Source organism: Monomorium pharaonis, chromosome 1 (assembly GCF_013373865.1).
Source record: "Monomorium pharaonis isolate MP-MQ-018 chromosome 1, ASM1337386v2, whole genome shotgun sequence".
Taxonomy (NCBI): Eukaryota; Metazoa; Arthropoda; class Insecta; order Hymenoptera; family Formicidae; genus Monomorium; species Monomorium pharaonis.
This window is the reverse complement of record NC_050467.1, coordinates 3,295,170-3,307,649: the sequence shown is the minus strand read 5'-3', so window position 1 is coordinate 3,307,649 and position 12,480 is coordinate 3,295,170. Positions and strand designations below refer to the sequence as shown.

Genomic DNA, 12,480 nt, shown 5'->3' with positions numbered 1-12,480 from the left:
TATAAATTCCCTCTTCGACAGTAATTCAACAATATTCAGAAATTACTGTTTTCGATGCATAATGCAACGAATAGCAGGTGTTATTAATGTGTGTAGATATATTTATCATTAATCGCTCTACGACGTACAGCTAAACAGTAATTTCAAGTGAGTGATTCCATCTTATTCGAAAAAATTGAAAGATATTTTTTTCTAAATTAGCCAAAGAAAAAAAAAATATGTGTCTCTATTTACACAAGTAGTAAACGTTAAAATTTTCTCCTTGTGTAAATCATTTTTTAATGGGGATGCGTGATCTATTTTATGATTTTGTTTTAAAAATGAGAACGAGAATGGTATTTTTTTTAACTATAGTTATAGAAATAAAGAAAAATCCTCCGTATCTCTTTCAATTATACGGAGGTGTAATAAACATAAAAATTTTCTCCGTGGGTTGACATCACAAAGAATGCGCGTATACTTCTTTAGAATTTAGATTATTTTCATTACGAATTGCAAGGAGAGCATCGTCACATCTTTCAAGAAATTAGGGCAAAGCGCAATTTACATTTCGACTATAAATTAATTTTATAAATTGCGAGTGAGTCTATTTATTCTTATCAAAGATATCGTGCTCGCGAAGAATGGTGAAGTTTAACGAGTAAATTTCAACATCGCTGATAAACGTACGTGCGCGCATGTGTGCCAAGTGTTTGACTCAAGCCTGAACTTTGGCGGGGAAGTGTCGAGGAAGACATAAAGAATAGAAAAGAATAGGACGGACAGCGAGTAACCGTATTAGTCGATGATACGATGTGAAAGGTGCAAGTTAAGTACAACTACAGTCGGCGAGATGTTGATGTTAATCGGCGGCCTAATTGTCGCCTATTTCGTCTACGTTCTCATCTCAAAGAAAAATGGTAAATATGTATATCTGTGCTATACTAAACCCCTAATATTCATTTTTCTTGAACATGTTCAATATTTTATTAAATTCTTACGTTCTAAATTCTATACGTTTTAACAAAGTTTTAATCCTATCTATTTTCCTATCTTGCGTTTAATAGAAATGCATATTTAAAAGTAAAAAAATTAGTGTATATAGAATTAAAAATGCTAAAAATGCTCGAAATGAACTGATGAAATGGAACTGATAACAATTCTTATCATGAGTAAAAAAAAAACATTTAACTCCACTATTCAAGGTTAAAAATAATTCTCGTATATTCGTACACACATAATTTGCCATCAATTTTTGCCAATATAACATTCCTTTCATTAAAGTTGCAACAAAAGTTGCGTTGTATTAGTAGACTGCGATCTTTTCGCCGCAAATAATTCTGCTTTCTTATCTTCTTATCTCTAAGTAATCCGACGGATAGATAAACGAACAGTAGCATCATCACCTGCTGCAATATAATAAAGAAAGCTATAATCTGACATACAATATTATCACAAGTGATATATCGTTCTATAATAATATTTAACGTATATATATTTATTTCAAAACACTCAAATATTTAATAAAAGAAGAGAGACACATTCTTTCTCCTATCATTTTTGTTAACATAAAATTTACTCTACATAAATTATTTAATTTTGTATTTTCTATTTTCTCTGTCCAGTAAACGATGAAAAAAGAGATATTTAATTTTTATTTTCACACTTTTCACTTCTTGTATATATATTCTATTTTGATATCGTAAAATCACTTTCTTTCTTCAAGCTTTGTATCATTCCCACTGAAGCATTTCTAAAACGTAAGAATTTTCGTTTCTCGTTCATTGTGTATGAATGGCCACCAAACTTTCGCATGTTCTCGCGACGTGTATCCTCTCGCGAGATATCGCCGTTCTCTCTGCGTGCAAAACTGGTCCAGTAACCTCATCTCGAGATCTCTGAGCGCGATCGACCATTTATAATGTCGCGATCGACAGACTACGAAAAAGGGGAAATGCCTCGGCGCAACGGTTTCACGACTTCCGTTATCCGGATTTTTACGCGAAAAATTATCGTATTAGATATTAAGATGTCGCACTGAATAAACGTTAAATTCTCCGACAAGAATGAGTTTCCCACGTAAAGCACGTTCGTTACCGCGTCAAAGGAAGTTCGTCTCCCGAACTATTCACGTATAGATGGGAAAGCATCTATCTGTAAACCAAATTTTTATTTCACTAAACATTGTCTCGATAATTGATGTTGCGTCGTGGGAAAGCCGACGCATTGTTGGTTTTCTTAAATTCGACGCTCGTAAAATTAAACGAACGGTAAACGCCGTAAAAGCTGTTTGCTGCCCTACGATTATTCTCAACCGAAGTTAAATCTATTGCAATGCAAGAAAAGTTGCAGAGAGAATTAGCCGGTAGTAAACCGGCAAGATAAAAACTCGTCGGGTAGAAAATTATTATGCAGATTGAAAATATCCGGCCTCTACATCCAACCAAGCTACATTAAGAGCTTATGCTAGCAATTTTAATTTATTGTGCGTCAGTGATCTCGAAGGTTGCGGTGACATCTTTCTTTCTCACATAAATTCAACGTTAAATCGCGTGAACCGATCAAGACTAGTATTATTCTATGCAATCGGCCACAGCAGGAAGACTCGATTATCATCATGGATTAATTATGCGCAATTATTCCTGTACGTCACGCTACCGCGACATGTCGTTTGATATAATCGTACGAGGAAAGTAAAAGATCGATCGAAGGTCGGTGGCCGTGTTACTGGCTATATCGCCATTAATAAATGTCGAGAGAGAGAGAGAGAGAGAGAGAGAGAAACAGGGAGAAAGAGAAAGAAGGTGATTTTGCTTACTGAAGAAACTTCTTCAACATGCCGGCTAATAATACGACTAATGTTTAAGGCGGCCGGATCGCCCGCAAAATACCTGTAGTCGGCCTTCACCTTCTACGGCGCGAGATCAAGGCTGGATGTCCTCGAGAAGGCAGATTCTCGATTATATGTGTGCAAGAAGCTGAGTGAAACACGAGCGTTATACAGAGAGAGAAAGAAAGGGGGCGAGAGAGAGAGAGAGGGAGAGAGGGGGAGGAGATATTCACACGCGATGTATTTATTTGCGAATAACCTAGCGTTATACTTGAAGATTATTAATCATCTGTAAAAGATGTCGCGAATAACAGCACACACATATCTTGTCAATAAAATATTCCTTGCACTATATTTTATGGATTACTTTATTAGGTGGAAAACTATCTCATTTTTTATCTCGTGAGAAAGTTATTGCACCTAGAAAAAGCAAAAAAATTGTCAACATTTTTGTTGATAGTGATGATGAAAAGTTTCTATGAGTTCGGATTCAATTTCTTTACAAATCTAGCATTTTATTAAAAATTTTGCATACTCAAAAGTTTTAATAATTATTCTCAATAAATCTCTATAAATGATACTCAAAGGCAAAAAATAAAAATTTCTTTTGACATTTTTCTCGGATAAAAAAATTAAGTTTCTATAATGTAAAATCTTTTTGGAATATATCGTATTCAGAAGATGTTTGTCTTTGATCCATATTTTTCAAATTTATGAAAACATCCTTCTATAAAAAAATTCTCTTTCTAAATAACAAGTAGTTAAAATTCACGGAAGTTATTCATTCAAAAAATTGACTCATAAATATGCAGAGTCCAACATTCTAAACTCTGCAAAAATACGCGCTTAAATTTAGAACCCTGCCGTCATTAGCATCTAGAATCTCAAGTGAAAATGTAGATGGCCGTAAAAAAATGCGGACCTCGAGTTTCCCGCGGAAAGAGTTCAGGAGGTCGGTGAATTTCACCTGGCGGCCGCGATCCGCACCGAACAAGGTACGCAAAAGGCGAAGAGAGAAAGAAAGAGAGAGAGAGAGAGAGAAATAGGCTTCGAGATGAAGTCGCGAGAATGGTTGACGAGAGGAGTGGCTGAAAGGATGCATCATCGACAAGGTCGCGTTCGGAGAAATTACTGCGAAGAAGCGACCGGCATTGGCAAGCGCCGGCTGTACATCGCCGTTATCTCTCCGTGACTTGATCACGCCGAAGAAAGTGCGCTTGCTATACCCCGTTTTACTATAACCGTTTGCAAGGTGCACTCGATCGTTCATGATAGAATGTCCGACAGTCACTCCGCGGAAACCGCGATCGATCCATGGAACCGCCAATCGAACACGAATCAACACTCGAGGATCAGTGGAATACACGACACGAAGTCGTTCGAAAAGAAGATTAGAGAAATCGTAATTTCTTAAACGAATCGAGAACTTTGTGTCCTCAAATGAGGTGTTTTCTTATGTACAGACGTACAATTTACATTAATAATGAACATAGATTGTAAGATTAAATTGGGGATAACATGATCTGCACCGCTCTGTGACCAAAATCTATGGTTAGTTGTCAATAATTCGATGTATGTTCAATTTTTCTAATAGTTAAGAAGCACTGAGAAATTTTTACTTTATAATAAGAAAAATGTTGGTAAACGCAAAAAGATAAAGTGATATTCGAATTAATTCGAATATTTAAGGAGTATTTTTTAATCATCACACAAAAAAACTTTTGTTTAAAGAAATAAATATGTATAAATGTGCATATATGTATAAATCTGTTTTAGAAATATGTATATTTGTTTAAAAAATTAAGATGCAAAGTTACTCTAAAAAAGTTGGAAAACTTTGAACGCAGTTTTCTCAAAACACAATGTTTTTAAAGCGATAACCGCGATAACTGGTTTATCCAATGACGTACAATTTTTTAAACAATATTCTTAATAACATTTGGCATTGAATCACGGCTTCTTCTGATTCTTTATTTTTTTCTTAAGTGTAGTAAAAATCAGAAAAAATTTTATGCAATTTTCAAATTCAAATGTATACAGTTTCACAAACAATAAAAATTAAACAATTTTTTGTGATCTGAAAATGACAAGTGTAAAGAATTGTTTACTTTTAAGGCAACAAATAAATCATTTACAATGCAGGTACGCGAATTTATTAAAAATGTTATTTATTTACTTTTATATTTATTCGAATTTTGCATTTCACTTTTTTAATTATTTATCTATCTCATTAAATGAAAGTTTTATATAATATTAAAAAATAACTTATTTTTCTATTCGCTTAAATCTTATAATTCCTTAACGGTACAATCAAAACGACCTCTATCTCACACTCGTAATAAATTGCAGACGTTATGACCAGCAGAATATGTTCTCATCCTCGATCGTTGCAATGACAAATTTTTCGATCTGATGTATTCTAGACAAACCATCTGCAGATCCACCAGCTATGGCGCACGCGGCGCTCAGAGAGATTGTCGAGCGGGCCGTCGAGGAAGCTCGGAAATTACCGGGATTGAATGCGTCCGCGGACGCGGAGCAACCTCGAGAAGGACGCGCCATCGCGGATAATAGCTATGAGGATCTCCTCGCTACCGCGATACTCAATAAGGTTGTTAGAATGCATCAAATGGAAATCTTAGAAAGCGATTCCCTCAATTAGTTATGAATAACATATAATAAAGATATTAAGATCCTTATATATTATTTCCTTATAATAATAATTTTAGAACGTATTTTTTTTTTTAATAGAGTAAAAATATTTAAAATAATTGAATTCACATTTTAGGTCATCGAAAGATACCAAAGAGAACGGATTGACGGCAACAGTAACGTTCTACAGGACACAGAGTCGCCGAAAGCAAAATATACCGCAAGTATGTAGAATTTACTTAACATATTATCACGCATGGAGCGTGGAGAAGTCGTACTTATGAGAATGATGCTCCTTTTTCAGACGAGAGCGAGCACGGCCTTGAGGAAGATGCGGCGAGTTACACGTCCGATTCTCTCGAGTGCAACGGCGGTCATGGCGCGTCGATCAGGCGAAATGAAGATCGTCGGAAACCGGTGTCCTTTACGGTACGGCACGTACTATGACTTTTGCCATCGCATTTACATATTCTCGCAATGCAGGATGTAGCGCTATTCAGCGCCGTTTGCATATCAGATTTAAATTCCTCGCGTAATATTGCCGATGTAATAAAAGATAAAGTTATATCATATACTTTCTGAGTAAGACCGGATCCTGTTACAGATGGAGGAACGGATAGAGGAAGTAACCACGATCACGTCGGACGATGACGAACTTCGTGACAACGGTGCCTTGGAATTCGGATGCACTCGGCGCGTACCGTTTCCGGAGTACGGAATGGATATCGTTGATCGTGAGTATATCTCTTTCAGCTAGAATATTAACATATTTAAAAAGTATGCGGACTCGTCAACCGTGTAAAATACTTTTTATCGTATCGCACATTAATAGAGTAATTCATTAAAATAGTTAACTCTCACAATTGCTCCTAATTTAATAATACATTTCACTATTTAGTCGAATAAATCTCCTGATATCTTTCTTTCTAAATAAAAGATGTGAAAAATAAAAAATACCTTGTGTGTGATTGCTTCTAGCATAAAGCAAATCATAAGTTTATAAATGTTATAATGTAACTATTCATTCCTTTTTATAATTCCTTAATTTTCTCTTAATAAACAGCTCCGCGGGAATTACCTTCGCCATCGCCGTCATCATCGTCGGATTCTTCGGACCTAAATCGCAACGAATATCCGGTCAGGACGAAACGTCACGCCGCCGATCGTACGACGGACATAATCTCGCCTATCGAGTCCTGGGAGGACAATTGGCTGTTCCAGAAAAAGAGAACCTCTCGATCGCAGCCGGACGCGGTTGCTATGTTGGTGCCAAGCTCTAACGCGTATTTTAAAGCTCTGATTGGCGACCGGGATGCCGAGGACACGTCCGATTTGTCCGAATGCTCATCTACGAAATCCGACGAAGAAATCGAACAGGAACTGATGGAAGCGATCAATAACGTAATTCCGAGGACTCCCAGAACGTCCGAATGCGACGCGACGAGCAACCAGACAGAAAGTAATCGAGAAACAGCAAACCTGACGCAACTCGGAAAGGACAATGTCGATACTTGCCAAGCGGTAACGAAAATTGAAAAGAATGTTTGCGAGCATTTCGACAGGAAGACTCACGAGGAGCTGACGTCCTCGGAAATCTCGAAGAAGAAAATAGCCAGTCATGAGGAAGACAAGGGGAAACAAAATAAAAGTTCATCTGCATTGATAATGGCGCTAAAAGGAGAAGACGATGCCAAAGAGAAGCCTGAGGATACAGCCAAGCGCGGCGAAAGGACGATTGCAACCGCGATGGAAAGTTCTGTGCAAAAGGAAGTAAAGATGCAATCTGAGAAATCGAGTGAGAGGAGCGATCGAGGGGAAAACGTCACCAGCGAGAACGAGGAGCAACGAGAGAGCGAATATACCGAGCACTACGACACGGCGATACAGCGACACTTAGACAGTTTGACGAAAGTCGAAGTTTACTCCGGAGAGAGCGAGACAGCCGAAACGAGAAAAACGACCGACGAACAGCTCAGAAAATTGGAAAACAATTCGACCGAAGAACCAAAGAGGTAGGAGTCTCGAAGTATCTTTTTTTCCGACTGATATTTTTCTTTCTCAATTATTTATAATTATCTATGACTTTTTTATTACTTTAAAGAATTATATTTTAATTTGATTTATATTTTATATATGTATACAAAAAATATATTATTTAAATTTATTTTACCCCTAATTTTTACGTTTTTATTTTTGGATTTTCGTATGTTTGGAAAGGTATATGTATGATAAATAAAACAAAGCTCCGTTCAGGTTTTAAAATAACCATGTAATAACCGATAATGATAGTTCCAGTTTCCTATGTGCAATTCGGTATTGCGTGAATAGCATATCCTGCTACATAATTCTTTTCATCGTTTCGCCGCGGCACATGCCTCTTTCATAATTTTTTTTTTTTTCGACTTTATGCAGTAAACGCTCGGAAGCCGAAGTCCAATTGTCTTATGCAATGATCGACATGACGAGTGAAAATGATCCATTAAGCACCCCTCCACGACCAGGTAACTTAACGATAAACTTGTACGCAATACGTATCAAAATCCGTCACGTCCTCGTATTTCTTGGATTTATGAAGACAATAAAAATTTCATTTTATTTTCTTTAACGTAAAATTGAACGTAAAAATTGAATATAAAAATAGTTTACTACTTAATATTAAATTTTATATAGAAAGAATAATAAACACAGAGAGAGAGAGAGAAAGAGAGAGAGAAAAACATTATGTAACATGTAATAAAGATTGACGCGCAAGATTCCGAGAAAAGTTTTTTCTTCAAAAGTTTTTTTAGCTTTAAAAGTTACATCACATAAAAAAAGAGATAGTGTATCAATTGCATTTACGTTTTTTTTTAACGTATAAAAAGCAAGATTTTAATAACCTAAATAAAAAACTTCTCGATGTCTTGTAATATATAAAACATAAAAGATTGTAATAAATATTTATGTATCACAATATATATCGTGGTATGACGGAATAAATGTATTGGACAGGCACAATAGCAGAACGTGAGCACAAAAAGTGGGAAAACGCGGCACCGATCGAAAACAATCCGTACAGCGAGGAGAGCATACGAAAGCGATGCTTGGAGAGACAATATTCGAAAAATTCGGACATTCCAGGGTAAGAATCGCGTAAAAAATATTTTACAAATATTCCATATAACAATCGCAAAACTCTCAATTCGGTTTTTATTTTGTTCAGGACCCATTACGAGTTAACCAAATTGAATGAAGTGAACCTAGAGACGCTCTTGATACCCAATCGACCGGACATTAAACGGTAATTTTCGTTAATCTTTCCAAATGAGAGTTAATAATAATTAAAGTCCGGTTGTTCCAACGTTTTGATAAATTTACCTATTAAATAAATATGTCTTTACTAAAAAAAAAAGAATAATAGACGCATGCTTTACTGATACCGGCCCTAAAACGCGCAATACATTTAAAAGAGCAAGCAAATTATTCTCTTATTAATTTTCTTGCACTAGAGTCTTTAACCAAAGTTTATGCAAAATATTAATTAAGAAAAGCAGAAACAAAAAAAAAATCTCAGTGCAACTTTCTATTATTTTTCATTGTACACTAAGAAAAAAATGTTATCAAGTAAATGTATTTTATTATCATTTCCTATGTCTAAATAAAAATTAACAAATATAAAATAACTTCTTTACAATGTGTTTTCTTAAATCAAAGAAAAGATATTAAAATAAATATATTTACTTTAATAATAAATATTTTCAGTGTAAATTCCGCAACGCTAATGACTTGATTTCTGTATAGATTCAGCAGAGATTACTACATCAACCAATCGAAGGTGGCCAGTGGAGAACGACAGGAACGGGCCAGGTCAGCGATGTCCTCAATGTCGAGCAGACCGAGCAGCTCGCTGTCCCAGCAATCGAGCTGCACCGGCGACGAGCAACACGAACGACAGGTGAGTCACGACGAGCTCGAGCAATTCGAGGCCGCTTCGCTGCGCAGCAGCTTTCCTAGACGATGTTGCCGCGATCCCCGCGCCAGTCCGCACTTCGCGATCAACCCTCTCCTGCATCTGGAGCCCGTGAGCAATCGATCGCGCCACGATGACGGCGAACGAGCCGAAAATCTCGTAGAAAACGACGTTCAAACGATGCACCCCGAGGCAAATACGAAAGAGGACGCGAGAGATGATCAAGGATCCAAGAAATCCGTGGAATCGAATACAGGAGCGATTTTCGGAGAGGAAGAGAAAGAGAGCTACGTTCTGGCGGAAATCGGCACGGACTCTACGCAATCAATACCGACGGATCGGTCTTGGGACGATCGCGAGGACGAAGAACCGATAGTTCCGCGATACGACAGTCGCGCGGGATCACCGGGTGATCGGGACGATCGCGATCTGGGCGATCGCGACTCCGGAATGTGCTCGATCGACTCGGAGAGCAGCGAGCGCGATCGCTGGCGACGGTTATATCGGTTGATGGATAGCGACAGTCCCGGTGACAGCGGGCAGATATCGTCGATCGGCGGCAGGAGGTTCTGGACTACCGGCGGATACAAATATCACACGTTTGGTGGCATCAGAATCCATCCGAAGAAGGCGGAGGATCCGGACGACGACGACCTCGAAGACGAATTAGCCTGGCCGGAGAGTCCGTTGTTCGAGGATCGCAGCCCGGAATTCGCGAGATTAAAATTTCAGACTTTCGGTGGGATCAAGAGGGGCAGAAAGATCAACAGCAAGAGGTTTCCGAACTATAGGAGAATCCGATTGAGACCGATCCTATCGGAAACTGCGTCCGCCATTCCTGAAAACGACCGTGATCCGATTGAAACGCAAAAATCAGCAAACCTCGAGCTACATTCCAACGTCAATTCAACATCAAATTACGATCAGCCAACAAACTTGAATTGCTCTACGAGCGTCGAGGGATTTGCCAGCTTTGAGCACTCGACGAGTTCGACTTTCGAAAGCGACTGGCAGGATGAGGATAATAATGTTATGAATAATCGAATACCCATGGGACACGCACAAATTGGACGCAATAGAAATCGAATGAACGCCTTGAGAACGAACTCCATGATGAAACGTAAGACTCTGATAAAAAGTAAAAAGAACGTAAATAATTCGCCCTCACTCTTGCCAAACGAGAACGATGAGTGGCAGGATGAGCTTGATTGTACCTCCGATGAAATTATAATGAACAAGTTTCTGAAAGATGTCTCGAGTACGCGGAAAGAGTGCGCGTTCAGTGATGACGATGTCGCAGCGCGAGGAAGAAGAATAAGATCTGGAAGACATCGAAAAGTCCTCGAAGACAATAACAGTGAAAAGTTAGAGAAATCGATAATCAGAAACACTGAAAGGAATTTGGAAAATTCAAAGGAATTTTGGCAAGAAAGGAAAAGTGATGACAGAGGACGATGCAAGAAATTGAATGTGAGAAGTTTAAGCGACGTCACGATATGGTGACGATAAGAAGAAATATTGATTTGAAAATTGTATAAAAAATTAATACGAAAGGAAGGCACGATATACGATATATCGTACTAACAATTGTGTAACATGATTGCCATGAAGGAACATTGTATCGTAGAAATATAGACATAATCTTAGAGAGATATCTTTGCCATATCTCAAAACAAATCCTTATTATATTCTATTTTTCTAAAATTCTTATTACGATTGATAAGAAAAAAATGGGAGACAAAGGTTTTAAAATAGATTATTTACTATGGGATTCATTGTATTTCAAAGGAAATGAAGAGAAAACGAGATTGCAAGATTCTACTTTGAGACAAGATGTAAATCTTAAAAATTCAGAATACGAGCTTCTCTCCGTACGGTAATTAGTGGATCCAACTAGTGATTGTAAAGATTAATTAAGCATAATTTGATAATTATTATAATGTTATACAGTTAATCTATTTTTTTCCGGTGCGATAATGTACCTGAGAGAATGCGAATGCATTCGGTACCAATACCATAACTCCGTGGCCATATTCTTCGAGATAAGAGTGCCATGGCGCGATGCGCTAATATATTAATGTATCATGTTAGGGATTAACGATTAAAAGTTCATATTTATACAGCGATAAATTGCAAGTGGCAAATAAATACGGATGCATAAAAGTTTGACCTGTGTATCACGATAACGCTGACCTTCCGTTCCTTAATAGATTTCTAATTTATACATTTTTTAATCGAGAAATCTTTCTCAAACGTGAAACGCAAAACTAATATCATAAATAAATTTTTGCATATAAATTCCTATTAACTGACTTAATCCATGTTTAAAATCAATGTTTATATTATCTCATTAGAATATTAAAATATTATAAAATAATCTGATTAGAAGGTATCTAATAAAATTATATATGATTATCTATTTAATTAGATGTATTAAATTTGCATGAAAAAATAATATATATATATATTCTCTAAGAAAATTTTTTTCGTGTAAACTTTATCTCATGAATATAATAGTTAAATAGAGATCTAAAAGTGTTGAAATCTTCGAAGAATATTTATCTAACATTGCATATACCTGTACATATACCTTAAATTAACGAAGATTTCTCTAATTAACTAATTTAATTAAGTAATAAAAAAATTGATTATCTGCATGAAACTTACAGGTGATGGTTTCTATTTGATATTAATTTTAATACTTAAAAATTATTGCGTAAGAGTTCGCAAATTATGATTCCATTTTAGACTTCTTCTTTGATATCAAATATCAAATAATTTAAATATCAAAGAATATTTAAATTATATATTATTTATTTTATATAATATATTATTACACTCTCTAAATGTATCTTCTAATTTTTTCATATCTCACGTATATTTAAAAGAGCAATGCAAAATTTCTAAATTAGACTCATTTTTTCAGTGTAGAAAATGGAAAATGATTATAGAAATTAAACATTTTAAAGAACACAATATTACAGCAAAATTTACAAACTTTGTTGCCGTTGAAGTTGTAAATAATAATTACATAATATTAATAAGATAATCCAAAATTATTAGAACAAAA

The 12,480-nt window shown here is 36.2% G+C and overlaps 2 protein-coding genes across 12 annotated transcripts in view; one reads left to right on the top strand and one right to left on the bottom strand.

Annotated features, from left to right (window-relative positions):
* LOC105836241 (uncharacterized MFS-type transporter C09D4.1) overlaps nt 1–12,480 on the bottom strand; it is a 56,936-nt gene that overhangs the window by 38,096 nt on the left and 6,360 nt on the right. The gene's annotated exons all lie outside the window — the stretch shown is intronic.
* Nucleotides 1–12,480, top strand: part of LOC105834785 — a 39,062-nt gene that overhangs the window by 22,283 nt on the left and 4,299 nt on the right. For 3 of the 9 annotated variants that reach the window (XM_036282815.1, XM_036282816.1, XM_036282808.1), the window contains exons 2-11: nt 606–899; nt 5,233–5,420; nt 5,598–5,685; nt 5,766–5,890; nt 6,066–6,195; nt 6,525–7,473; nt 7,874–7,962; nt 8,453–8,582; nt 8,664–8,741; nt 9,242–11,576. In XM_036282815.1, the coding sequence (XP_036138708.1) occupies nt 785–899; nt 5,233–5,420; nt 5,598–5,685; nt 5,766–5,890; nt 6,066–6,195; nt 6,525–7,473; nt 7,874–7,962; nt 8,453–8,582; nt 8,664–8,741; nt 9,242–10,913 (3,564 nt within the window). In that variant the 5' untranslated portion in view covers nt 606–784 and the 3' untranslated portion in view covers nt 10,914–11,576. Of the gene's footprint in view, nt 1–182; nt 900–5,232; nt 5,421–5,597; nt 5,686–5,765; nt 5,891–6,065; nt 6,196–6,524; nt 7,474–7,873; nt 7,963–8,452; nt 8,583–8,663; nt 8,742–9,241; nt 11,577–12,480 lie in introns of those variants that run through there. The other 6 variants (XM_036282803.1, XM_036282802.1, XM_036282810.1 and 3 more) reach the window with 5 other exon arrangements.